Source organism: Mauremys reevesii, linkage group 8 (assembly GCF_016161935.1).
Source record: "Mauremys reevesii isolate NIE-2019 linkage group 8, ASM1616193v1, whole genome shotgun sequence".
Classification (NCBI taxonomy): Eukaryota; Metazoa; Chordata; order Testudines; family Geoemydidae; genus Mauremys; species Mauremys reevesii.
The window spans coordinates 482340-508800 of NC_052630.1; the positions used below are offsets into that span (position 1 = coordinate 482340).

Below are 26461 nucleotides of genomic sequence, written 5' to 3' on the forward strand. Positions count from 1 at the left end.
AAACTTCCTCCCTTAAGACTCATGGTTTCCTTGTGCCGTCTCCTCTCCCCCATCACTTCTCCTCTGGGCTGGGCCTGATAAACTGCTGTCCCCAATTCCCCCTCCTCCCTGGTCTGGCTGCTCCTACAGATCCATGCACAGAGGGACATCTTTACTTAGCTTGTGCAGTGCCCACAGTGGGAGAAGGGTCACAACTCCCCATTCTCTCAGTCCTCATGAATTGCCAAAGTTTCCCTGAACCTGCTTGTGGTGAGCAGAGCCCCAGAGGCTTAGGGACAGAAAAAGAACCCCGCCAGCAGCTGTTACAGAGTCTTTTGGTAAATTTTATTAACCTCAGTTTCCCTTTTTCCAACCCCTTCTATATAGATCTCCCTGGAATACAAGAGACCAAACAGATTCCTGAAGGGAAGCAGAAAGAATTAGTCCTATGCATGCTGGCATTACAGGTACTCAGGTGACAGAAACTCTCTCTATACCATTGGAAGTTGGGCTATGGGAGGAGATACAGCAGTTATCTCTGTTTGTGTAAGTGGTCTGATGCTCAGCTCCAAGCCTCAACACTAACACCAAGTCCCCTTTCAGTCCCAGGGGCAAGCTTCAGGATAATCTCATGTCCTCCATGAGCTCAGGAGAGCCTTGCAGCCGGGCCTGTATGTAACTTGATGCCTGAGCTCTTCTCACTCCCCAAATGCTGTCATTTCAGAGGCAGAAAATGCTCTGGACTCTCCTCATAGCCCCATCCAAGAGCAGTATGGGCAGGTATGTGCGTTTCCTAGGAAGGGCAGCAAGTTGGAGTGGACCTGGGGCAGCCAAGGAGAGGAGCAGCCAGGAGATGACAGGCCAGCAAACTGTGAAAACAGGATACAGACAAATGAATAGGAAGGAAAAAAACCTGATGTGAGAAGCACATGCCCGCAATCCAAAGCATGGGAGTGTCCCTCTGGAGAGGATGCTGAGACCTGAGGATCCTTTCCCTCCTATTCTCCTCTTCCCCAACAATACTTTCCAGCATCAGAGAGTGTCCAGAGGAAGGCACAAGACTTCTAGACTGCACCTCATGGACAGTACCCCCTCCTGACAAGCTGATGATCACCCTTGTGTTCGTGCCACAACGAACCATTAACTAGCATTCCCTACTGCTGCCCTAAGTCCCTGTCACCAGCAGGAAGCAAGCCCAGACAAAGCCCAAATACCTGTCTGCCCAGTGTGTCTCCTGGCAGATTTTCAAGAGTCCTCAGGGCACCAGGCCAGTCTTCTGAGAAGCCGCACAAAGAGTTTGTCTCCATCATTCCTGAGAGACTCACCAGCTCCTGACTTGCAAACAAACAGCAATTTAAATCACACTGACCCAGTCAATGGACAGGATCAGCACTGGTCATCACATGGAGCAGCACTGTCACTCCACTCCACGCTTCAAACTTAGGGGAGATCATCAGACCCTTCAACTCCTTGTGTCCAGGCTGGGAGGGGTAGTCAGGACTCCTCTCCAGTGAGCACTGGTGGAAGAGACAGTCCTTGCTCTCTCATCAAACCCAGCAGTTGGGGTCCCAGCCCCCTGTGCTTTTCTCCCCAATGCCCACCATGCAGCTGAGGGTGATGGCAAAGCAAGCACACACCACATACAACACAGAGAAGCATTTTCCAGAGCACTGGGAAATGTATACTGTGCTCACCACTGAGACATTTGAGCACCTGGTAGGTTTTGCTTGCATCAATCCCTCCCTTCTATGGTATAAGGCTCCTGATACCTGCTTCTCAGTGCCATAGAGTGCCAAGCTTCACAGGCCCCCCAAGGCATGTTAACATACCGTTCACTCTAGCTATTTGCTGCCTAGGGCAGCTCAGTGTAATGGCCACTATATCCAGAGGGATTCTAGGAAGCGCTGGGAAGGATACCCATTGATTTGGGTGGATCCTCCATGTTTCATGTTGCTAGGCTTCTGCCCCTTCCTCCCCCTACAAGAATTTCTGTCCTGCAAGACTCTAGAGGAGCCAAGAGCAACTGGCAGGCACTTTCCTTGGAAGTCTTTGTTCACACAGGAGAAGCTGCTGGGTTGGTGGGTCCCAGGCATGCAATGCCCGTCTCCACAGCTTGACTTGCATGTCCCAGGAGCGGCGGCTATATATCTTGTACTTATTTGGAGTTCGGGGGTGAATCCCTGGCTGCCGAGCGGCCCTTGGAATGAAGCATGACATTTATCAGTGACCAGGTGCTTCTATTAAACATTCCTCATCCCAGCATCAAGACCACCCTAACGCAGCAGGAGCATGGTACTAATAGGGCCTCAGTAGGATGTAGGAAACATGCTCCAAAGGCTCCTGAATATGCCAAGTTTCTGGGACTTTTGAAAGGGGGCAGGGAAAGGAAGTTGCCTTTAGGCAGGATCAAAGGGAAGGAAGTCACTTTATGTCAGTTTCAGGTATCACTTCCCTTGGTGGGGAGCCTGTGGTCACAGTCTGAATCAGCAGGCTTATATGGGAAGTGGAGGTGAAAGGCAGGGGCCACCTCACTTGGGGACCTGTTGTAGGAAGTGCTGGTAGCCAACAGTATTCTTTCCATAGTCTATCTGCTTCTGTCTCCTCTGCAGGATGGTCTCATCTGTCTCAGTGTCAGATCTGGTGAAGAGAAATAGTACTAAAGACACAAAAGTCAGCCCTGGACAAGCCACATGGTCAGCATGCATCCAACACACCTCAATCCTGAGCTGGCTCCTCTTGCTAGGCCTGGCCTTGTGCCAATTCCCACGCTGACCATATTAACTCCAGGAGAGAATGACTTTGATGACAAGGGCCTGTCCCAAGGAAAAGGAAGTTCATTGCACAATAAACTTGCTTGTGTCACAGCCAGGTGTGACCACTGCATCCGACTAGCCAGCCATCTGTTTGGTCCTGGGAAGCAGAACTAAACTGGGCAATGCAGCTTATCATAAAGGTACAGAGGATCTAGCTCAGCTTCTGGGACAATTTATTCCTTTGAAACTCAGAACTGAAGCAGAGACCCGTCAGCCCTCTCCTGAGAGGGCAACAGGATTACTCCAGGCCAGGTCTGGGGTCTGTTGACGGAAGCCCAGGATACATGATCAAGGCAGCTAGTCATATTGTCAGATTATTATGTGTAGTGCAGTGACTCACAGTCCCCCACTCAGAATCAGAGCCCCATTGTGCTGCATATTATACAGACACAGAGAGAGAGTCCTTGCCCCAGAGTTTACAAAGGAGGGGGAAGGAAAACAGTCAAATAGATACAATTATATATCTACAAAACTCAAAAATGCAGATGTATATATCTTTAAAAGAGTCAAATAGCCAACTGACAATTAAGCTAAATCTTCATTAACTGGCAGATTTCTATAATGTAGCAAGTAGAAGTGGCTGATTTATACCCCTCTTCCTATCAGGCCAAGGACATAAGAACAAGTCAAGGGGTCTCATCCCATCCCCAAATACCCATTGCCATCAGCAGGGATCCCTTCAGCCTCGTCTACAAAACAGAAAATGGTGACTCAGCAAAATACTTGAATGTAACACCGTCTTCCCATCTTATTTTCTGTTTATCTTTTAGACTAAGCTTCTTAGTGTGGGGGACTGTGTTTTATACAGGGTCAAAAAGTGTCCGTGCTTAGTAAATAGTATGAGATCTCAACTGTCAGAGTAAAAGTATATGACAACTAAGCAATGCTGCTAAACTAAATCTATAGCCCCACATCTTACCATAGCTTTACATACTCCCTCAGGACTTTTGAGTGTCTACAAGGCTACAGGGAGATTAAACCCAAGAGTTCCACTTTGCAACAGCAACATCTTGACTGGGATATGTAGTGCCACTTTCCTGAGAGCAACAATGGGAATTCTGGGCAAGGAGACTGGGAGAAGGGCTGTATCTGAGTCAGTGAACCAGGTCACGCTGGTGGGGGAGTGACACTATATGTGAAAGAAAGCGTAGAATCAAATGAAGTAAAAATCTTAAATGAACCAAACTGTACCTTAGAGATTCTATGGATAGTAATTCCATGCTCTATTAATAAGAATAGCAGTAGGGATATATTACCGACCACCTGACCAAGATGGTGATAGAGACTGTGAAATGCTCAGGGAGATTAGAGAGGCTATTAAAATAAAAAACAATAATAATGGGGGATTTCAACTATCCCCACATTGACTAGGTACATGTCACCTCAGGACAGGATGCAGAGAAAGTTTCTAGACACCTTAAATGGCTGCTTCTTGGAGCAGCTAGTCCTGGAAACCACAAGTCCTAAGTGAAGCACAAGATCTGGTCCAAGAGGTGAATATAGCTGGACCGCTTGGTAATAGTTAGCGTAATATAATGAAATTTAACATCCCTGTGGCGGGAAAACACCACAGCAGTCCAACACTGTAGCATTTAATTTCAGAAAGGGGAAGTACACAAAAATGAGGCGATTAGGTAAACAGAAATTAAAAGGTACAGCACAAAAAGTTAAATCCCTGCAAGCTGCATGGAAACTTTTTAAAGACAACATAATAGAGGCTCAACTTAAATGTGTATCCAAAATTAAAAAAACATAGTAAGAGAACCAAAAAAGTGCCACTGTAGCTAAACAACAAAGTAAAAGAAGCAGTGAGAGGCAAAAAGGAATCCCTTAAAAAGTGGATGTTAAATCCTAGTGAGGAAAATAGAAAGGGGCATAAACTCCGGCAAATGAGGTGTAAAAAAAGAATTAGGAAGGCCCAAAAAGAATTTGAAGAACAGCTAGCCAAAGACTCAAAAAGTAATAGCAAAAAATATTTTAAGTACATGAAAAGCAGGAAGCCTGCTAAACACCCAGTGGGCCAACTGGACGATTGGGAGGCTATAGGAGCACTCAAGGACGATAAGGCCACTGCGGAGAAACTAAATGAATTATTTGCATCGGTCCCCATGGCTGAGGCTGAGAGGGAGATTCCCAAACCTGAGCCATTCTTTTTAGGTGACAAATCTGAGGAACTGTCCCAGATTGAGGTGTCATTAGAAGAGGTTTTGGAACAAATTGATAAACTAAATGGTAATAAGTCACCAGGACCAAATGGTATCACCCAAGATGGTATTCACCCAACTTTCTTCACCTGAAGAAACTCAAATGTGAAATTGCAGAACTACTAACTGTAGTCTGTAACCTATCATTTAAATCAGTTTTTGTACCAAATGACTTGAGAATAGCTAAACTGATGCCAGTTTTTAAAAAGGGCTACAGAGGAGATCCCAGCAATTAGAGGCCGGTAAGCCTGACTTCTGTACCGGGCAAACTGGTTGAAACTATAGTAAAGAACAAAATTGTCAGACACATAGATTAACATAATTTGTTGGGGAAGAGTCAACATGGTGTCCGTAAAGGGAAATCATGCCTCATGAACCTACTAGAATTCTTTGAGAGGGGTCAACGACATGTGGACAAGGGGGATCCAGTGGATATAGTTTACTTAGATTTTCAGAAAGTCTCTGTCAAGGTCCCTCACCAAAGGCTCTGAAGCAAAAGTAAACTCTCATGGGATAAGGAAGGAAGGTCCTCTCATGGATCAGTAACTGGTTAAAAGATAAAACAACAACAAGTCTTTGTGGCACCTTGGAGACTAACAAATTTATTTGGGCATAAGCTTTTGTGGACTATAACCCAATAGTTGACAAGAAGGGGTGAATATCAACAAAGGGAAAAAAATAATTTTCTCTCTGTTGATACTCATACCTTCTTGTCAACTGCTGGGAATGGGCCACATCCACCCTGATTGAATTGGCCTTGTTAGCCCTGACTCCCCACTTGGTAAGGCAACTCCCATCTTTTCATGTGCTGTAATATATATATACCTGCTTACTGTATTTTCCACTCCATGCATCTGATGAAGTGCGTTCTATCCCATGAAAGAATATGCCCAAATAAATTTGTTAGTCTCTAAGGTGCCACAAGGACTCCTAGTTATTTTTACTGATACAGACTAACACAGCTACCTCCCTGAAACCTGGTTAAAAGATAGGAAACAAAGGATAGGAATAAATGGTCAGTTTTCAGAACAGAGAGACGTTAAATAGTGGTGAAGAGTTACAAAGGGAACTCACAAAACTGGGTGACTGGGCAACAAAATGGCAGATGAAATTCAATGTTGATAAACACAAAGTAATACACATTGGAAAACATAATCCCAACTATATATATATATAAAATGCTGGGGTATAAATTGGCTGTTACCACTCAAGAAAGAAATCTTGGAGTCATAGTGGTTAGTTCTCTGAAAACATCTACTCAATGTGCAGTGGCAGTCAAAAAAGCAAACAGAATGTTGAGAATCATTAAGAAAGCGATAGATGGTAAGACAGAAAATATCATATTGCTTCTATATGAACCCATGATACACCCACATCTTGAATACTGCATGCAGATGTGATCACCCCATCTCAAAAAAATATATTGGGAGTTGGGAAAGGTTCCAAAAAGGGCAACAAAAATGATTAGGGGGATGGAACAGCTTCTGTATGACAAGAGATTAATAAGACTGGGACTATTCATCTTGGAAAAGAGATGACTAAGGGGGGGATATGATAGAGGACTATCAAATCATAACTAGTGTGGTGAAAGTAAATAAGGAAGTGTTATTTACTCTGTCATAACACAAGAACTAGGGGTCACCAAATGAAATTAATAGGTAGCAGATTTAAAAAAAAACAAAATGAAGTATTTTTTTTCCCACACATTGCATGGTTCACCTGTGGAACTTCTTGCCAGAAGATGTTATGAAGCCCAAGACTACAACAGAGTTCAAAAAAGAACTAGGCACTTTCATGGAGGATAGGTCTATCAATGGCTATTAGCCATGATGGGCAGGGATGGTGTCCCTAGTCTCTGTTTGCCAGAAGCTGGGAATGGGCGATGGGATGGATCACTTGATGATTATCTGTTCATTCCCTCTGGGGCACCTGGCATTGGCCACTGTCAGAAGACAGGATACTGGGCTAGATGGACCTTTGGTCTGACCCAGGATGGCTGTTCTTATGCCCAGGTCAGCCTCCATCCAACTCACCCTTGGTGTTTTCCAGCACAAATTGCTCATTCTTCCTCCCAAGCCTCACTACATTAAACATCATGTTCTCCCTTGAAGCCATAGAAATAATCCTAAATAGAGACATTTCTTACCACCAGCTCCCTTTTCTCTTTGGAATTCTTGCCCCATTAATTATATGCATTTTTTCTCTAGGACTATAGGCAAATGTCTGCTAACTATGTATAATCTAGACAGAAAGCTTCTGCATACCACGTGTGTTTCCACCCACCTGTCTTTTTCACATACAGATGCTTTTCCAAAGGCAGGCTCTTCGCATCCAAGAACAAGAGGGTCATGAAACAGAGAACTGTATGCCAGTTATGGAAGAAAATGAATTCTCCACCCTAGACAGAGCTCACAACCCTTCCCTACAAGGCAGCTAGCTCAGGGACCCATCCTACCCCTCGGCCCATAGAAAACACTGACTTCTGACTAGTCAGCGCCCACACCGTGACACAGTTCTCTGACATACGTTGAGTCAGCTAAAAACTGAGCTTCAGAGAAGGACTCCACACCAAGGGGACGCGGTCACTACCTTCGAAGGTAGCCAAGGGCTCTGGGTGACAAAGCCTCCACATTCAATTATCCGAGCCCAAAGAGGGCGGCCAGCCCAGCCCAGCCCGGCACAGGCTAACGAGCATCGGGAAGTAACGCAAACACGGTGTCAAGCAGGCCCCGCTCCTGCACCTCTCGACGCTGAACGAAGCCTGAGCGCCACCGACAGGTAGCGCGGCCACGTGTATCCCGCGGTCCGGCCGGGTTCACTGTGTGTGTCGCAGTAACGCCCAGGAGCCCCGGCGGGCTCCCCGGCCCGGCCCCGGCGGGCCTCCCGGCCCGGCCCCGGCGGGCTCCCCGGCCCCGCCCCGGCGGCTCCCGCGGCCCGGCCCCGGCGGCTCCCCGGCCCGGCCCCGGCGGGCCTCCCGGCCCGGCCCCGGCGGGCGCCTCCCAGCAGCTCGGCTGCCGGCCGGAGCATCCAGCCACGCTCGGGGACAGCGCCGGGAACGGCAACGTCAGGCCGCGGCGTGTCGGGTGCGGGACAAAGCCCGAGTCTGGCCTAGCGCAGGGCCCGTCCTGCTGCTCCCCGCCCCGGGGCCGCCCGGGTCTCTGCGCCGCCAAGGGCCGCCGGAGGCGCGGCCCTGGTGAGCGGGGGGCGGGGGAGCCCCCAGGCTGGCCCCACGCGGGAACGGGAGCGAGCGGGGCCCGGCCCGGGCGTTACAGCCCCAGGACACCCGCGCGCCCCGTACCGGGGGGGTGGCTCCCAGACACCCAGAGCGCGAGGCGCTAGCAGCATGGCCACTGGCGTGCGAGTGCACAGAAACACGTCACCAGGCCGGGCGTTGCCTGTCGAATAGGTACCACCCCCCGTCACTAATAGTTACAGACCCCGCCCCCACGAATCACGTGCTCCCGCGGGCGGTGATTGGCTTCACGGAGCCAATAAGCGCTAGATATGGACGGAACCCCTTACATCCGTCCAATAGCAATAGCAAACGTCCCGCCCACCATTCTCTCCCCCAATAGGTTCTCACTTCGCTCGATCACGCGGAGATTACCCAATCAGAGAGCGACTCTTGTGTTTGGTCCCGTCCCCCGGTCGCCCTGATTGGCTACGGTCGTCAACAATCTCTGTGATTGGCTGGGATCCGGCGGCAGGTTTAAGTTCCCAGTGTTCTCTTTTCATTCAAGTCCGCGGAGCCGGGGCCTGGCGCGGGGACCCGGCGGGGGCGCTCTAGCTGGCGGTCCCGCGGCGCCATGGCCGGGAGTCTCTCCCCCGGGGCCCCCGGCGGCCCCCGCTCGCGTCTCGGCTTCCGAGCCAGCTGCAGGATGGTGCTGGACTTGCTGCGGGACACCGAGGTCTCCCTGCCCTTCACCCCGGACCCGCCCCGCACCCCGGTCACCGACCTCGCTCGCGGCTTCAGCAACCTCAGCACCGTGGCTGGGTAAACCCCGTCTGGCCGCCTGGGCCGCCCGGGCGCCGGGGCCGCGCGGGGAGAGTCTCCCGACGGGCAGCTGGGATGCGGAACAGCCCCAGGCGGGAGTGACGTGCCGGGGCAGAGACTGGCAGCCACCCTGGCGGACAGGACATCTGCCCTGCACCCGCCCCGTAGCAGAACAGGGGCCGCGTGCAAGCCTAGCTTGTTCTTATGCTGAAATCCTGTGGTGTTGCATCCAGCTGCCGCTCAGGCTGCCCAGCAGGCAGAGACCTAATAGTGCTTCTGGTCTCCCCACAGCATGGCGAGGGGCCCAGGCAGGGCAGGTAGCATTGGAAAAGGGCGGGGGGGGGGGGAGCAGTCTCTTTGCTCAGCTTGGGTCAGCATGAACACATCAACTAGTGCTCCTACTACAAGGATTGGGTCAGCAGCTTGCTCTTGATGGGTGGGGGCAGGGTTGATAAATTCAGGCCTAAATTTAGGATTTTCTTGCTGTTTAGTGTTTGCATCACTGTGTTGAAAACAACTTTAGTCTAAAGGTTGTGATGCCTGCGAGGCCTGCTCAAAAGGAACCAAAGAGGACTATAAGACTCTCTGTCCCAGCACCGGCTTCTGCAAGAAACTCTGGGGGGAGGGGGAGGGCAAATCATTTAAAAAAAAAATTTCTTGGTGTGAACAGCATCTTTTTATAAAGGCACCCTCAAAACCTCCAGAAATGGCTCACAAAGTTTAGGTTCTGAGCCCTTTGGATAGGGCTGGGGAAGGTACCTCTTATGGTTCCGGCGGCTCTAAGTAGGTGCATGATGCAGAAGAGAGTTCTGACAGAGATCCTGCTGTTGGATCCAGTGCAGTCTCATACCTTGATGTCCACATGCTGATTTACAAAAATGTCACAATTTTCCCCAGTCTTTAAGGTGCCACAAGTACTCCTGTTTTTTTTCCCCATCCCGATACTTTTGATTTTGATTTGTTGTTGTAGGGATACGCCAAAGTGCTGTCTAGATCTGTCGGATCTCAGCAGTGGTGAGGAGATGCCTGCCTTCAATTTCACCCATTCCCCAGACATGGCTGGTAAGACCTGACTGGCTGGGACAAAATTCTGAGCCTTAGCCCTAGTTTTATTGCTTGCTATTATGCTGGTGGCAAGACCCAAAAGAACATTTTGGTTACAACTAGTACTGCCAGCCAGCTCAGCTCCTTCCCATTATTACTATTTTATTGTATATTTTGTATTGCAGGAATGTCTACCTAGGGGTCCCAATCAAGGACCAGTACCTCATTTTGCAATATGCTGTTAAATAAGTAATAGAGTTCCTGAGAACTCTCTCATTCACGGATTATGAAAAGATTCAACATGTGTCTTAAACAGATAGATGGGTTGTGGTTAGATGAAGACAAGTAAAACAAGCACATTTTTGCATAGTATAGGCAGTAGCTGCAACTCACCTGACTAGCCATTTCCAACAGTCAGTGCTTGTAATTGTTAATAATGGTGCCAAGACTCTCTGAATCCTCAACTCCAGCTGTACACCCCTTCAATAGGAGACAGTCCAAAAGGAGCCCAGCTTCCAGAAGGATGAGGCTTCACAGCCTAGCCAGGTGGAAAGGACTCCGCCATCCTTATAGTGAAAAGATTGGCTGTTGTATCTATTCTTCTAGAATGCTCTCTTGAACTGTTCTCTAACTGTGCTGTTGCCAAAGCATGGAAAGCATTGGCACATTGGATAATTGGTCTTTACAGTTTACATAAATCTAGGGATGTTGTTGCAACACATCAGCAATATTAGTGGAGCACATCCCCATCTCACTGTGCCTTAAAAATGAAGGTTACAAATATAGTCTTCCTTGAACAAGTTGAGTAAAGCAGCGTTTGCTTCTGATTTATTTTGTGAATTTCAACATCTTCACGTTTGTCTCATCCATCCCTCGGGACTGTGCAATACTGAGCCCTGCTGTATAATTTCTAGATTTTTTTTCCCACTGTAGTTTAAAATGTCTCCAGTTACTTCCTGGAGACCATTCCACAGCCTTGGTCTCCTCACTAGGAGGTGTTCCTGATATTCAGCCTACCATTATCCTTTTCTGTCTAATATCCCATCTTGGATAGTCATAGAATGTTGGCCACTGGGGACTCTAGATGCCTTTTCTTCATTTCACATAATTGCTCCTACTTTATTCTCCATGCTCATGCCCACTGTGTTTTGCTGGCTTATCTCTCTTCAGTTGCAGGTCGGGTGGACTCATCAGGCCCTCAGGATGGACTGTAAGTTCTGTATATCAGGGCTCTTCTATGAGCACTCATCACTACAGTATCTGTAGTTCCTGTTAATAAGCCAGATCAGATGAAGAATGATATGCTCTGAAATGGCAATACATACCACGCTTGGGCTAAGGAAGAGATTCCCTCTCAAAAGTAGCAGGGATCTTTCCTGTCCTGTCCAGACAGTCTTCTTATCTTTATAAAATGTGAGTGGCTCCTGGCTGGAAGATACTGTGTAGTTAAGCAAGGAGTGTTAACATTTAGGTTCTAGATGGAGTGCACCATGTGCCATGTCATGCAAATCTTTCCTTTCCAGCTGCTGAGTCTTTGCAATCCTTTTCCTTTTGAACTCTATGTAATCATAACCACCATTAATTTACAGAGAGGGTCAGTAATAATATGGACTCCTTCACCTCCAATCAGCTGTTCAGATCTGGCTACCGTTAGTAGTAACCAAAAGTAGTTTCTATTCCGTGGCTCTAGTTCTCATGTGAAATGAGCATTGTGTGTTTTTTTTAAACCGAGTCAGCCCAGTTCCTAGTTGAGAGGTTTTCACATCACAAAAGAACACTGCTTTGTCAGCAGCCTCAATGGAGAGACCAAGGAGTAAATGGGCTACAGTAATTGAATTCGCTTTGATGGGATCCTTCCAAAACATGATTGAGGCGTGCGAGGGGGTGAAGTGAAGTTCTGTGCTGCAGCTGTCCATACAGTACCTGTTCTGTGGCTAGTCTCCAGCACGGTCAGGCAGGCACCATTTCTGGTGTATATCTGCATTGCTGTGCTCACATGTGAAAAGAGCAGCAAGGTAAAATAAAAAAGATCTCTGAGTAAATCTGAAGGCCTGTAGTAATAATTAGGCCTACAAATTTACTCTTAATTATGAGCTCAACTGTAGTAAGTATAAAAATGTTCATAATATGTGACAATAGCCAATAACAACAAATGTTGATGGGACAAGATACAAAAGGGATACAGAAAAACTGAATTAGTCTAAACAAAAAGGCAACTTTGCTATAACTCAAGGACTATATTAAAATCATGCCTGTGGAACCAGAAATTAAGTAATCAAAATTGGTATGTCAGAAACTAGCCCTAACTGGTGGACTAAATAATAAACATTCCTTACTGAAAACAATTTGACCTACTCTCATTAACATCTGTTATGACAGGTAACATCTTAGAACTTTCGTACAGTTAGGGTAAAGTTGTAGGGCCAGTTATTACAACAGCTATTTTACCCACTGTTTCCTTTATGGGTCCTTAAAGAAAGAGATTTGGGGAAGAAACTAGAGAAGGACAGATGGAAGAACAAATGGAAGCAAGCTTTGCCATCATGGCTGTTACCCCCACCATCTCCTGGGTTTCTGAGCTTCTATTACCCTAATCCTGAGCAATGTCCTGACCAGACTGAGCCAGACTACATTGCCACCCAGAGCAGCTCCAGCTGACTCCCAACCACCAACTGAGATGAAACAAGATTGGATTTAAACTGGAGCTGTTGCTGCAGCTGTCATTAATCTCAACTAACTTATTTTATTTTCTTTTCCCCAAAGGGACAGTTTAGGACTTTAACAGAAGTAGCAACAACAATAGCTCCAGCTCATCTCAACTAACTTTTTCACTCTTACCAAAGAAGACAGTAATTATCATAGGACTGGAAGGGACCTTGAGAGGTTATCTAGTCTAGTCCCCTGCATTCATGGCAGGACTAAGTACTATCTAGTTCACCTTTGATACCATTGAATAGACTGTCACACAAGGGTTTTTTTCCTTCTAAAACTCTCTACAGCTAACAGGAAAGGGAACAAGGGATGTTAAAATTAAAACCTTACTTAATACTTTACATGTTAAATGCCCTAACTGCTTTCCTTCTTTTCTGCATCTTTAATAAAAGATTTAAAAGGATTTTTAATGATGTGTCTGCCATAGTACTAAGCAGGCTGTGGTCCCTGTATACCAAACCCCAGACCTAGTTTAATAGAGTTTAATGTTGGACAGTGACTGGGTTATGTTAACACCTTCAGCCCATATTCCATCTAAATTAGTACAGCAGGCCACTGGTCTCTTCTTCCTCAAATCCTCCTCAAGAACCGCTTCTGCTGAGATCCTGCACAAGATCACTGACCAATGACAGCAAGGCTGGCTGGGCTGAGTGCAGTTTGTAAAATATTAACAGGATGACTGTGCAGCATCCAGCCCTATGGCCATGGTTGGATCGGATCCCATCCCCCCAACAATGCACACCTTCCTCTGTCTGGCACGCTCCTTGGCAAGTCTTATTTCAGATTAGACTCAGCTCTTTGGGGCAGTGCCAGCGCAGTGATGCCCAAGCAGGGCCTTTGGGCACTACTGCAATACACAAGAGAACAATCTTTGTTCAGAGTTTCCTAGATGGGAGCTTATTGCTTCCCTGCCCGGCCCACCCATGCAGGAGACTTCCAGACCAGGTGGTGCATGTGGCTAGGCTGCTGTCAGAAATGGCTGTTTTCTCTCCTACACACTCATCAACGTGTTCCTCTCATGAGGCAGCCTCCTGCTGATTACAGACAGCCTGCAGGCTCTTGCCTAGAGCGGCTCCCCCCATCGTCTTTAGCTGGCCGCATGTAGAACATATGTTTTCTGGTTTCAGTCCTGCCTGGGCCTGGATAGGTGGTGTTGGGTCTGGAGGCCTTTGAAGGGAACAATTCAATTTCTCTTTTCTGAGCCTACTGACAACGCAGTGTTTTTTGTCATGTGGAAACTTGATTTTTAGGGTCACCATGGGAGCACCAGTTGTATTGGGTGTGGTATTATTTCTTACTCGGTTTTACACAAGACTCTGGAAATATGAGAGAGACAGTTTGCAGCTGGCCAGCCATGTCCTGTTCAGCATAAATAGGGGGATGAGTTGTAAAATGAGGGGCAGGATCCCTGAGTTCTAATCCCAGCTCTGCCAGTGACTCACCATGTGGCCAGGGGCGAGATTCTGTTTCTCTGAGACTCAGTGTCCCTTCCATAAAATGGGATAATTGTCCTGTCCTACCCGCTGAGCATCACCAGGGTGCTGTGTTAGTGCTGAGCATTGTCATTCGCCATAAGTTCTGCAGGGACATACTGAAGTGGGTGGGTCCCCCCTGAGGACGTGCAGGCTGGACAGCAGAGCAAGCCCCAGGACACTCTAACAGGCTGTTTTTCTCCCTGCAGAGAGGCACAGAGGCAGAATGTAAAATCTTTCCTGGTAAGTGACTCCTCTGCGTTGGGAGACAGGTTATTTTGTTACCGGGTGGAGTTGGGGCATCTGAGCAGGCCCAGGAAATGCTGTGGGCTGGTGTAAGGAGGCTAGGTGAAGTGGAACACTGACTGCAGGCCTCATGTTTACCATTGACCCAGTGAACGATCCTTTCTGTGCATTGTAGCCCCAGGTATTCTGCAGCACACCAAGTTCCCCGGGCTCCATGCATCGAGAGGGCAACGAGATAGACAACTCCCTGAACAAGGAAAACGTGAGTACCTGCTGGATGGGGCCGGGGGGCTGCACAGGCATTTGCTGGAAGTAGTGGCAGATGGGAGCACATGTCAGTAGTGCAGCTCTGTAGCACAGAATCCTTACCAGGCACTGAATATGGAAGGGAGTAATCCTCTAGGATCCCCAAATTGCCTTTCCTCTTTCCGCACTAACTGTGGTGCTGAATCTACTCCTAACCAAGATCCAGTGCCTGTTTAATGCCAGGGGAGGTTTGAAACTGTCTTAGGTTCTTGACCCTGGAGGTGGTGGATGTGGCTAGCTCTCAGCTCAAGGCCCCTTTCCCTTTCTCTTGTTTCAGGAGGGCGGCTGGTTTAAGCGCCCAGGGTGGCAAATGCCTAGGTCCCTGCTGTTTCGAAAGAGAGCGATAGCTCAGCTGGTGAGTTAATGCTTCAGGCTTCTCAGTATCCAATGGCCTGATACGGTGAGTGTGGAGAGGATAATGCCAATGATAGACAGGGCTGGATGGGGATGAGCCTTCCTCTGAGATGTGGAGGAGGGGAGCAGTCTGGGTCAGATCTCCCTTTTCTGATGAGAGGCACTGTCTGTGCCTTGTCTGAAGCCCTGCTTTCTGTGGAGAGCAGGAATCAGAGAGGTCACAGGCTTGTGAATTGGTTTGACGCTGGGGCAGTCAGGGAAGTCTGCTGTGCAACAGCCCTAGGCAGTACTCTTTGGGATTAGTTAACAGACTGACCATATGGAGTCTGATTCTCAACCATCAGGAGTTACTGTCAATGGGTGGCACTGGACAGCATGGCAGAGCAGGTCTGAGATCTGCAGTGCAGCTTGCCTGGGTGGGAACAAGGCACTGTTGCAGGACTCTAACTCCATCTCTTCCCGTGTCAGGATGCAGGGGGCTTGGAGGAGTGTGAAGTGAAAGATTTGGGCAGCCCAATTGCTGCAGTGGCACCACATCCACGCAGAATGGCAGAGAATTTGGATAGCTTTGAAGAGCTCTTCCCCAATGAACAAGAAGACAAGGAGGTGAGAGGAGCCAAGCATAGTCGTCATCTGCCCTGCATGTAGTGCACTGTGTGCTTCATGGAGCAGTTCACAGGCTGGGGAAGTAGACACTTCAGAGTCTGTCCTGGACTGGACTGGACTGACAGGCTACTAAGAGACAGCAGGTGTTTGGGAGCATTCTGGATGTTTCTTGGGACCTGGACAGCTTTGGTAGTGTTTGTCCAGCTAAAGTATTGGCAGCCTGAGCTCCACTGGGAGAAGATGCAGAGCTCAACTCTCCCCTTCCCACAGCTGGAGGAGGGGAGCTATCTGGGATGTGGAGAGCAGCCCTCCTGGACACTAGCAGATCTCTAGCTGTGTGTCCTCCCTCCATCACTGGGCACAGCAGCACACAGCTACAGGTTACTCTTGGTCACTGGATGCCTGACAGTGATTTCAGGTGAGTTGTGCTTGTGGTTAATGCTGTTTCTCTGCCCCCCAGAAACGAGTGGCTGGGAACCTGTCCTCCAGCATGGCTATCCTGCTCTCTGGACCCCTCCTCACACAGGACATCAATGTCAGTGAAGTGAGTGAGCTTACCTACTAATACATCATTAAATCAGACCTGCCCAGGTGTCTGGGCAAAGCTTGTATCCTGCAGGGCAAAAATCATTCTTGGACTTGGGGGTGCTGCTTGGGCTGGCATTGCTCACTATCCACTTATTGATATTCTAGGAAGAGCTGCTCTGTTTCCAGCTCCAAAAAGGGCTTTATAGGGATGGGCGTCTGCAACCCAGGCTTCCGGGCAGGGAGTATTGCTCCAAGAGTGTTGAGCTGGGGAGATGGCGCCCCCTTGTGACTTGCCTTTCCTTTCCCTCTTGTCTGTCTCCAAGCAGGTCTCTATCAACAGAAGTCGCCTGTACCGCTCACCGTCCATGCCAGAGAAGTTGGACAGACCAGTGCTGAAGCGAATAGTGAGATGCCAGGACAATGAAACTCCAGTCAAGGGGAAACTGAGACGCAGCCATGTCTATGAGGAGCTGGAGCAGGTAAGGGAGCCAGACCTGGGAATCATTAAGAAAGGGATGGATAGATAAGACAGAAAATATCATACTGCCTCTATATAAATCCATGGTACGTCCACATCTTGAATATTACGTGCAGATGTGGTCTGTCCATCTCAAAAAGATATATTGAAATTGGAAAAGGTTCAGAAAAGGGCAACAAAAATGATTGGGGTACGGAACAGCTTCCATATGAGGAGAAATTAATAAGACTGGGACTTTTCACCTTGGAAAAGAGATGACTAAGGGGGGATATGCCAGAGCATGTTATGAAGGCCAAGACTATAACAGGCTTCAAAAAATAACTAGATAAGTTCATGGAGGACAGGTCCATCAATGGCTATTAGCCAGCATGGGCAGGGATGGTGTCCCTGGCCTCTGTTTGCCAGAAGCTGGAAATGGGCGATAGGGAATGGATCAGTTGATGATTACCTGTCCTGTTCATTCTGGGGCACCTGGCATTGGCCACTGTCTAACCCAGTCTGGCCGTTCTTATGCCAGGGGCTTTGGAGGGGGTAGTCCAGCCTTTGCTTTGGGGAAACTGTAAGACGGGTGTTGCCCAGCCCATATGGGCAGAGCCACACAGTGGAGTAGCTGGTTAGGGACTGGTTGGCTTGTGCATTGCTGATGGCTTCCTGGTTGGTTGCAGGGCACAACTCTGAAGAAGACGGCCTCACTCTCAGACATGGAAATTGTCAAAGTTCTTGATCAGGACTATGGCTTCCGACAGCTCATTGGGGACTTCTCTAAGGTCTGTGTCTGCTCCAGCCCCCTGTGCCCTGAGCAGCCTTCCAGCTCTCAGAAGGGGTATGCCTTGACGTGGGAGAAGGAGCCACCTAATACTGATGTGCAGAGCTGGTTATTTTCCTTGCTGCACAGCAGCGGGATGAGAATCCTAGGCCGTAACCCCCAGAGACACTCCTAGGGAGCTGGTTTGGTTTCTACATGTTAAACAATCTTTGATTCAGAATCAAATCCTGATGCCCCCAGGGAGGTGGCAGGTAAATCAAGGATCAGAGAGCAATATCTCTTAGCAAACACAGGAATCCTGTGCTCAAAGAAACATTTATGGATTTAATCAGAGGATGGAGAATGTGGGTGGGTTGAGTGGACGGGGGGTGAAGGATACAGGGACAGTCACCACAGGGCCTGGGGGGTGGAAACCAGTCTGAGTTTCAGGATCTAGAAGAGCAGGGGCCTTGCAGCTATTATGATTCTGAGCTGGACTGAGAGTGTCTCTCTAGGTGTATGCGCTGCCGACAGTGACAGGAAGGCAACAGGATCTGAGATACATCACCCCGGAGACTGTGAGCAATGGCCTCCTCCCATGTCTGTAACTGTGTCCTTCCCCACCCCAAGCGTGCCTGTGCTCCTAGCTATGCCTCTCCCTCCCCTCCAACATCCTTGTGTGTTCCTCCTGAGAGCTGCTTGGTGAGGGCTGTTTGACCTGCCTGTTGAAGCTGCTGCTTATGAACCCTGGTTCAAGTCTTGACTGCATGAATGTGGAGAAAGACTCCTTAATCCAGCCTTCAAAGCTTGTTAGCACTAGAGCATAACTAGCCAGGCCCTTTTCCAGCCACAAGCATCACTTGAACATTCTCTTGTATTTTGGCTGAGTGATCCCTGCTGCACACAGCTTGTGCCTCTTGCTGGCCTGACAAGAAGAGCCCTTCTGTCTCAGAAGGGGAAGTTGTGTAGCTGGGAGCTGCTCCTCATTGTTGAATCCTTTAAGTGTAAATTGGATCCTTTACAGGTGGCTGCTCTTCTCTTTGGGCAATTCCAAAGCTTGATTGAGACATTCTACATCATCGACTGTCGCTACCCCTATGAGTATCTGGGGGGGCACATAAAGGTGAGGGAACTGGGGAGTCTGAAGTAGGGTGGAACTGAGCAGGGGCACCAGGTGTCTGTGATGAGCCACACCTGGCTGTTGATATCCCCATGTGTTGCTGAGAATCAATCTTTCTCCCTCCCCTCCTGCCCTTTTATGCACTGCAGGGGGCTCTGAACTTTCACAGGCAGGAAGATGTCTTTGAATTCTTGCTGAAGAAGCCTCTGTTCCCATCCATGCCACAGAAACGCATTGTCCTTGTGTTCCACTGTGAATTCTCCTCAGAACGGGGCCCCAAGATGTGAGTGCAGGTCCTGTCTGGTCAGAGCTTGGGAAAAGGCAGCTGCTAGCAGGGGGTGGGTGCTCCTTGCTGAAATAACTCCTGCTGCTGCCTGTCTGACTTAGCTCCACATGTTGCTGTTTGAAGGTGCCGCTATCTGAGGGCGGAAGATCGAGCCATGAATGAGTACCCTGCGCTGCACTATCCTGAGCTCTACGTCCTGAAGGGAGGCTACAAGGAGTTCTTCCCTGAGTACATGGTAATGGCAGGGCATCCAACTGGTGGGGATAAGGAGTCTCAGACCTTCTGAGATGGGGGCTGACTTGCCTCAAGGCCACAGCAAGTCAGAAAAGTCAATGTTAGCAGTGGGATTAGAACTGAGTTCCTGGCTTCCATTGCTGTGCTTAGACCACTAGACTGTGCCCCACTTCCCACTACTAGGTGTTGGTTACCAGTGAGGTGAAACCAAAGAAACACTGAGAACACAGCAGAACCAGCTCCTGCCATTGGAATTGTCTAGATGGGCTTGCTAGGGTTCCCTTGCTCTAGCTAGATAATCTCTCTTCCCTTCCCTTCTCAGGAGCTATGTGAACCCCAGGACTACTGTCCAATGCACCACCAGGACTACAAAGCAGAGTTGCTGAAATTCCGTACCAAGAGCAAGTTGTGGGCTGGAGACCGGAGGAGACGCAACCAAATCACGCGTCTCATGAAGTTGTGAGGGCAGAGGCAGCAGCCTTGAGTGGGAACTGCTTGGAAGGGCTCTGCCTTGCACAGCAACAGTCTTTTTTTCTCTTGGAAGTGGGTCACTCAGTGACAGTCAGAGGTTGGAAAGTGGGAACCTGCCTTGTCCTGTGTAAACTGCAGCCACCTTCAGCCACTTCAGATGCTAACAAATGCTACAGGAAGGCTGGTTGAAAAGGTCTTGATTCTTGATGCTGCATTTTGGAAAGACTGTGGCTGAGCATGACCCGGGTGGACCTAGCAGTCTTTAAGGAAACTGGCGGGCTCCTTCACATGGAAGGCACAGTGTGGGCCAGGTTCTAGGCTGCCTCTCAATGTTGTGCCCAGCCATTGCAGAGCAGGGTATGTCACAGCCTGACCTTTGACTCCTTTTTCTATCTCCCTGCTTCTAGCAGGAACCTCCATGTTTCTCTTCACTGTTACTCTAGGTTTTGCATTTAATTGTCTCTTTTTAGTGACAGAATAAACAGATACCAAAGTGCTTGATTTGAACAGCTCTCCCTGTCCCTCCAGCCTGGTGACTCCCACCCATTTGTGCCATTAGGATATTGTGAAATCATCTTGTGGCAGAAGCCCATGGGTGACTAAACAGATGCCAAATCCTGGCCTGTGATTGGCTGAGAAGTCCTGTGATGTCTAAGCCTCTATAAGGTTAACACTTATGTTAACCAATCAGATGACATCTCTCCTGCATCCTTATTAGCACCTCAGTCAGTTAAGGAATTGATGAACAGCAGCTATCAAATCACATATGCAAATCTTTGCTTCCTGCCTGGCTCACTAGGATTTTGACTTCTACCATTATCTCCATTTAGAATGTTGGGGAAAAGACAAGTTTGAAATTCCCACCCATAAAGAGGGGGAGTTAACCATTTATATGGATAAGGAGAACATCCTGTTAGGAGAAATATGAATCCTCCTTCAAGGCACATGCCAACTGCCAAAATTAGGAAGAAACTTCCTGGGGGGGGCAGGTTATTCCAAAATTGTCCATTATGGGTTTTTTTGCACCTTCCTCTGAAGCTTATAGCAGGGGCACTCTCTAGCAGGAGCCCTGGGCTAGATGGAGCCCTGGGCTAGAAATCCTTATGTCCCAGTTCGATTTTGCATGGACATTGAGAATGTATAAAACAGGCAGTCTTGTTCTTGAGGGAAACGATGACCCAGGCAAATAAATACTGATGCTAATTGAAAGACAAATATTCTCCATACAGTAGAGGAGTGTGTACTGCTTTACAGCCCAGTAAGAGATGGCCCCAGCTCCAAAGAGCCGCAGTGTAGACTAGAAAAGGCATGATATAGAGGAGATGGCATTGGCCTGAGAGTGGGGACAGTGTGTGGTCTTGGACACAACCTGTGCTATTTTTCTGTGTGTTAGAATTTTGAATTTACCTACTGTGAGGAAATGTTAGTTTGTTTGCTATTTACATTGTCAGTAGCTTCTACTTCGTTCCTTCTGCTCCCAAAAAGCAATAGCTCTGGGGCCTACAAAGAGCAGGAAAGATTGGGTGAGTTCACATTTACTTCTTTCAATCTATCCAAGCCAATCTGGGAGCAACAGAAAATCCAAAGACCTTCCTTCGGCTCTGAGGGACGCAAGCTTTCTTTCTGCACAGCCTCTGTAACTAAGATCAAAGACAGGAATAAATTCTTGTAGTGTCCTGACTCTAAGCACAGCTCCACCTCTGTGTTTGCTTGGACGGAAGAGCTGTTTAGCCTATCCCATGCTGTCTTACAAGGCCAGCTCCTTAAGCTGTCTGTAAAGCTTACTGGGGTACAGGGGGAGCAGGCCTGGGGAAGAGCACAAAGCGGCTGCTAAGAGAAACAATTCCACCAGATGGCGCTGCTGCAATTCAGTGAAGGTGAAGAGATGGCGACGGTCCCCATTGTCAGCTGGACTCTAGGCCTATCTGATATCTGGGAAGGGGTGTCAACACCAGTGCCTATGCTCCATGAAACAGTGCAGGGGGGAAGCACAGAGAATGGGGGCATCCCTGCAGTTCTTGTGACTTCTCCAGGGGCTGGATGCAAGGGAACTCTTCCCTCCACTGGGGGCCCAGTACAGGAGCTTTACACCATATCCTTCATACTCACCAAGAAGAGCCAGTGCCAGGTTCCTGTGGTGTCTCTGATCCGCCTCACCCTGCTGCCTTGCTGTGAATGTTTCCTCCTAGTGATTGGGCATTTGGGACTAAGTTGTGGTTTGGCTTTTTTTCTTTTCCAGGTTTCATCTCCCATTCTGTAGTAAGCTGGCTCCCTGGGATGGGAGAGCAAAGTGCATACAGACGTGCTATGAGGGAGCCTCTCTGCTCCTACACGCTTCTGCAGGAGCTAGGGGCAAACACCTCTGAAATTGGACTTTTTCAGTACATTGCATCTAACTCAGCCTGTTCTCTTTATTCCCCTAGCTGACCGTCCAAGGTGTCCCCAGGTGCAGAGTTCATCTTGTCATCTATGGATCCAGGAGCTGCAGGTGTCTCTTAGGAGGAACGAGTTACCTGTAGAATGAGCTTACATAAATCCCGTCACTAGTTTCCCCTCTCAGGGTCACAGAGCTTGGGGTCCAGTGTGAGTATCTATACAGTGATTTTTGAGCCCCCTTAGCCTGAGTTAGCTGACTCAGCCCAGACATGTTTTTTTTCCTCCCTGTGCAGACATAGCCTAAACATGCTGAGGGTACTCAGTAAATATAATTAAACTAATGGTTGAAAGGTTGGTTGAAATCTACTCGGCAGGGAGGAATGGGGGCTGATGTCTGTAAGAAGATAAAGCAAAGGAATGAGAACTTCCAAAAACCCTACTGCCAGGGACTTAATTTGGAGGATGCTGCCTCTGTGGACATAGCAGCTGTGTTGTGGTTCAAAGTCCTGCTGTCGGGGAGACGCCTGTACCTCAGTCTCTCCTGGCAGAGTCACTGCAGCACCTGATCCTGCTGATAAGGAGCAAAGCAAACACCAGCCCCGGCGCTGCTGCCTTGCCACGTGCCCATCTTTATTACTAGAGCCCTGCACAGATACAAAATTTGTATCCACATCTGATCCGTGATCCGCAAAAATGATCGGTGGATGTAAAGCAGATATTTGCAGGGCTTTAGATTTGGATCTAAAATTTGGATCCGCATCCATCCATGATCTGCAAAAATGGTCCACGGATATCTGTGGATTTTCAGGGCTCTATTTATTACAATAAAAAAGGGCAAATGTACAAGTCTGACTGAAATAAAAATGCTGCTATAGCCGGTGGGAGGCTGCATCCTCTGGGGGGAGGAGGAGAAAGGATTAACCAGCAGCATCTGTTTCTGTAGTTTGTCTCCAGCGCATGGCTTGAGGTGAAGGGGGATTCATAGATTCCCAGGCAGAAGGGACCCCTGTGATCATCTAATTGGACCTTCTGTATAACACAGGCCACAGAACATCCCCAAAATAATTGCTAGAGTAGATTTTAGAAAAACATCCAACCTTGATGTAAAAATGGTCAGTAATGGAGAATCCACCAAGGAAAATGGGGTCTCAAACACGCATGCAGCCTGCAGAGTTATTTCCTGTGGCCCGCCATAGCTCCCCTCCCCTCCCGCCCCAGTGCGCCATGTCCCTGCTCCTCCACCTACCTCCTAGTGCTTCCCACCGCCAAACAGCTGTTTGGCAGTGCTTAGGACTTTCCAGGAGGGAGGGGGCAGAGTGGGGATGCCGCTCTCTCGGAGGATGGGCAGGGGTGGGGATTTGGGGAAGGGGTTGGAATAGGGGCAGAGTTGTGACAGGGACTTTGGAGAAGGGGTGGGTAGGGGCGGGGCCACGTGTTTGAGACCCCTGTGATAGACTGTTAGGGACACCAGGCACCATCGCCCAGGGGGTCTCTCTGTTAGGGGTGCTGGGCACCCAGAGGTTCCCCTCTCCCCCCCCCCATTGCCCAGGGCCGTGCTCTCCGTTGGGACATTGGACAGTGTCTGTGATGAAGTGGAAATTTTCTGTAACATTTTTATAATTCCTAGGTGAGCCTCAGTTTCCCCCTCAACGTTGGGCTGTGTCCTGGGGGGTAGAAAGGGTTACGCAGTGCATGAGAGAGTCGGCGTGGCAGGCCGCAGGAAACAGCCCACAGGCTGCATGTTTGAGACCCCTGGTGCAGATCATCATCGGTGTTACTGACCACATAAGGAATAGTTACAGGTGTTTATATTTTATTAAAACCCCTCTTCGCATTACAGTTTTTAAAAAGTTAATACATTGACTTTTAATAGCATCCTATAGTACTCTTAATTTTTTGACTATGCTTTTGTACTGTTGGATGAAAAGGTTTCAGTGATGCGGCCCTCAGGCTAATGTATTAGGCCTCATGGTGATTTGAGTTTGAGATCTCTGGGTTAACTACTCTCATGGTTAAAAATGTATGCATTACTTCCAGTCTGAATTCGTCTCGCTTCAGCTTCCAGCCATTGGATCGTGTTAGCCCTCTCTCTGCTTGATTGGAGTCCATTATTAAATAGTTTTTCCCCACGTAGATACTTACATACTGTAATCAACCTTTTCTTTGTTAGACTCAAAAGAGTTCAGTCTATTTAGCCTGGCACTAGAAGGCATGTTGTCTAATTCTTTAATCAGTCTTGTGGCTTTTTTCTGAACCTTTCCAATTTATCAACATCTTTCTTGAATTGGGGACACCAGCACTGGACACAAGTACAGAAGTAATTTCTCTTCAATCAGCATTCACACAGCCACCCTGCAGGAGCAGTAAAAACTTGTTTTCTTCTCCAGAGTTTCCCGCCTATTATCATGTGCAATGTAGCACACCAGGCATCTGAACAGCTGCTGGCCCTGAGGCACTGGAGCATCTGTTTGGGTCTCTTACCATGAACATGATCACAGCACAGCACATTCATTTTAGTTTTACCTCAGGCAAAGAAAGGGAAAGAACATAAGAATGGCCGTACCGGGTCAGACCAAAGGTCCATCTAGCCCAGTATCTGTCTACCGACAGTGGCCAATGCCAGGTGCCCCAGAGGGAGTGAACCTAACAGGTAATGATCAAGTGATCTCTCTCCTGCCATCCATCTCCATCCTCTGACGAACAGAGGCTAGGGACACCATTCTTACCCATCCTGGCTAATAGCCATTTATGGACTTAGCCACCATGAATTTATCCAGTCCCCTTTTAAACATTGTTATAGTCCTAGCCTTCACAACCTCCTCAGGTAAGGAGTTCCACAAGTTGACTGTGCGCTGCGTGAAGAACTTCCTTTTATTTGTTTTAAACCTGCTGCCTATTAATTTCATTTGGTGACCCCTAGTTCTTGTATTATGGGAATAAGTAAATAACTTTTCCTTATCCACTTTCTCGACATCACTCATGACTTTATATACCTCTATCATATCCCCCCTTAGTCTTCTCTTTTCCAAGCTGAAGAGTCCTAGCCTCTTTAATCTTTCCTTGTATGGGACCCTCTCCAAACCCTTAATCATTTTAGTTGCCCTTTTCTGAACCTTTTCTAGTGCTAGAATATCTTTTTTGAGGTGAGGAGACCACATCTGTACACAGTATTCGAGATGTGGGCGTACCATGGATTTATATAAGGGCAATAATATATTCTCAGTCTTATTTTCTATCCCCTTTTTAATGATTCCTAACATCCTGTTTGCTTTTTTGACCGCCTCTGCACACTGCGTGGACATCTTCAGAGAACTGTCCACGATGACTCCAAGATCTTTTTCCTGACTCCTTGTAGCTAAATTAGCCCCCATCATGCTGTATGTATAGTTGGGGTTATTTTTTCCAATGTGCATTACTTTACATTTATCCACATTAAATTTCATTTGCCATTTTGTTGCCCAATCACTTAGTTTTGTGAGATCTTTTTGAAGTTCTTCACAATCTGCTTTGGTCTTAACTATCTTGAGCAGTTTAGTATCATCTGCAAACTTTGCCACCTCACTGTTTACCCCTTTCTCCAGATCATTTATGAATAAATTGAATAGGATTGGTCCCAGGACTGACCCTTGGGGAACACCACTAGTTACCCCTCTCCATTCTGAGAATTTACCATTAATTCCTACCCTTTGTTCCCTGTCCTTTAACCAGTTCTCAATCCATGAAAGGACCTTCCCTTTTATCCCATGACAGCTTAATTTACGTAAGAGCCTTTGGTGAGGGACCTTGTCAAAGGCTTTCTGGAAATCTAAGTACACTATGTAGGAAAGTAGCTGCACTGCCAGAGCACCAATCACAAATACCACACCGGGCAAAATAATGTCCCAAAAGCCAAAGGATTTGTGCTTTTAATAAAATATCTTGCTATCAAAGTCCTGTAGAATTTTCTTGTTAAAACTAAATAGACTCTGAAGTCTCTTTTTTTATGTTCCTCTTTTTCATGCTGACAAAATCTAACCTGACAACACAGGAACTCATAGCTGTCAGCTCCTGGACAAAGACTAGGGAATCCCCTTTCTGAGCCTCCTGGTCACCCAGACAGGCTGCCCCAGAATCCACACACACACACAGACATGTACTTGCCAAAGCCAGTAACCAGTTTCTGTGGGAGTAACTGAGGACCATCTGTTTCCCTCTTTGCTTAGGATGGAGTCTAGCCTGGCGGTTGTGACAGACTGAGACTTTGGGTCAGGGGTCTGAATTTCTGTTATTGACACTCCTGCCATCAAATCAAACAGGCCAAAATACGGGAGCTACTCTGAGCATGTTCAGCATGGGAACAAGCAGAAGGGAAAAATCTGAGGCAGGACTGGCCCACTGCCAACAGTGTGGAAGAGAAAGGGAAAAGGGCTTGTGGGCTGCTGATTTGAAGGGAGGGTCCCTGAACTTTCTGTGGCAGGAGCAGCAAGACCTCTTTAGGGTAGTAGTACCAATGT

At 48.0% G+C, this 26461-nt stretch overlaps 2 protein-coding genes and 1 long non-coding RNA gene across 16 annotated transcripts in view; 1 reads left to right on the forward strand and 2 right to left on the reverse strand.

Moving 5' to 3' along the window:
* Nucleotides 1-305: 305 nt before the first annotated feature.
* On the reverse strand, nt 306-8427 carry LOC120370940 (oocyte-specific histone RNA stem-loop-binding protein 2-like). Of its 4 annotated transcripts, none has more exons than XM_039486304.1 (7): nt 8295-8424; nt 7280-7357; nt 2694-2792; nt 2512-2616; nt 2018-2176; nt 1194-1314; nt 306-848 (listed from the first exon to the last, which is right to left on the reverse strand). In XM_039486304.1, the coding sequence occupies exons 1-7, from the start codon at nt 8339-8341 to the stop codon at nt 729-731; spliced, it is 729 nt and encodes a 242-aa protein (XP_039342238.1). In that variant the 5' UTR covers nt 8342-8424; the 3' UTR covers nt 306-728. The 4 variants fall into 4 exon arrangements, with proteins under 4 accessions (XP_039342238.1, XP_039342241.1, XP_039342240.1 ...); XM_039486307.1 differs by having other exon boundaries at nt 7280-7319; nt 8295-8358; XM_039486306.1 differs by lacking the exon at nt 2512-2616 and having other exon boundaries at nt 8295-8427.
* Nucleotides 8428-8715: 288 nt separating this feature from the next.
* Nucleotides 8716-20088, forward strand: CDC25C (cell division cycle 25C). Of its 5 annotated transcripts, none has more exons than XM_039486297.1 (15): nt 8717-8990; nt 9961-10052; nt 11205-11244; nt 14428-14461; nt 14640-14726; nt 15048-15125; nt 15593-15730; nt 16191-16274; nt 16582-16737; nt 17402-17503; nt 17997-18059; nt 18506-18604; nt 18751-18884; nt 19011-19122; nt 19444-20088. In XM_039486297.1, the coding sequence occupies exons 1-15, from the start codon at nt 8803-8805 to the stop codon at nt 19582-19584; spliced, it is 1548 nt and encodes a 515-aa protein (XP_039342231.1). In that variant the 5' UTR covers nt 8717-8802; the 3' UTR covers nt 19585-20088. The 5 variants fall into 5 exon arrangements, with proteins under 5 accessions (XP_039342235.1, XP_039342236.1, XP_039342231.1 ...); XM_039486299.1 differs by having other exon boundaries at nt 11211-11244; XM_039486298.1 differs by having other exon boundaries at nt 8718-8990; nt 16585-16737.
* A 682-nt stretch (nt 20089-20770) lies between these two features.
* LOC120370941 overlaps nt 20771-26461 on the reverse strand; it is a 108866-nt gene continuing 103175 nt past the window's right edge. For 3 of the 7 annotated variants that reach the window (XR_005584064.1, XR_005584063.1, XR_005584065.1), the window contains exons 6-7: nt 21702-21864; nt 20772-21232 (exon numbers count right to left, since the gene is read on the reverse strand). This is a non-coding gene — a long non-coding RNA (uncharacterized LOC120370941). Of the gene's footprint in view, nt 21233-21701; nt 21865-26461 lie in introns of all 7 variants that reach the window. The other 4 variants (XR_005584068.1, XR_005584067.1, XR_005584069.1 and 1 more) reach the window with 3 other exon arrangements.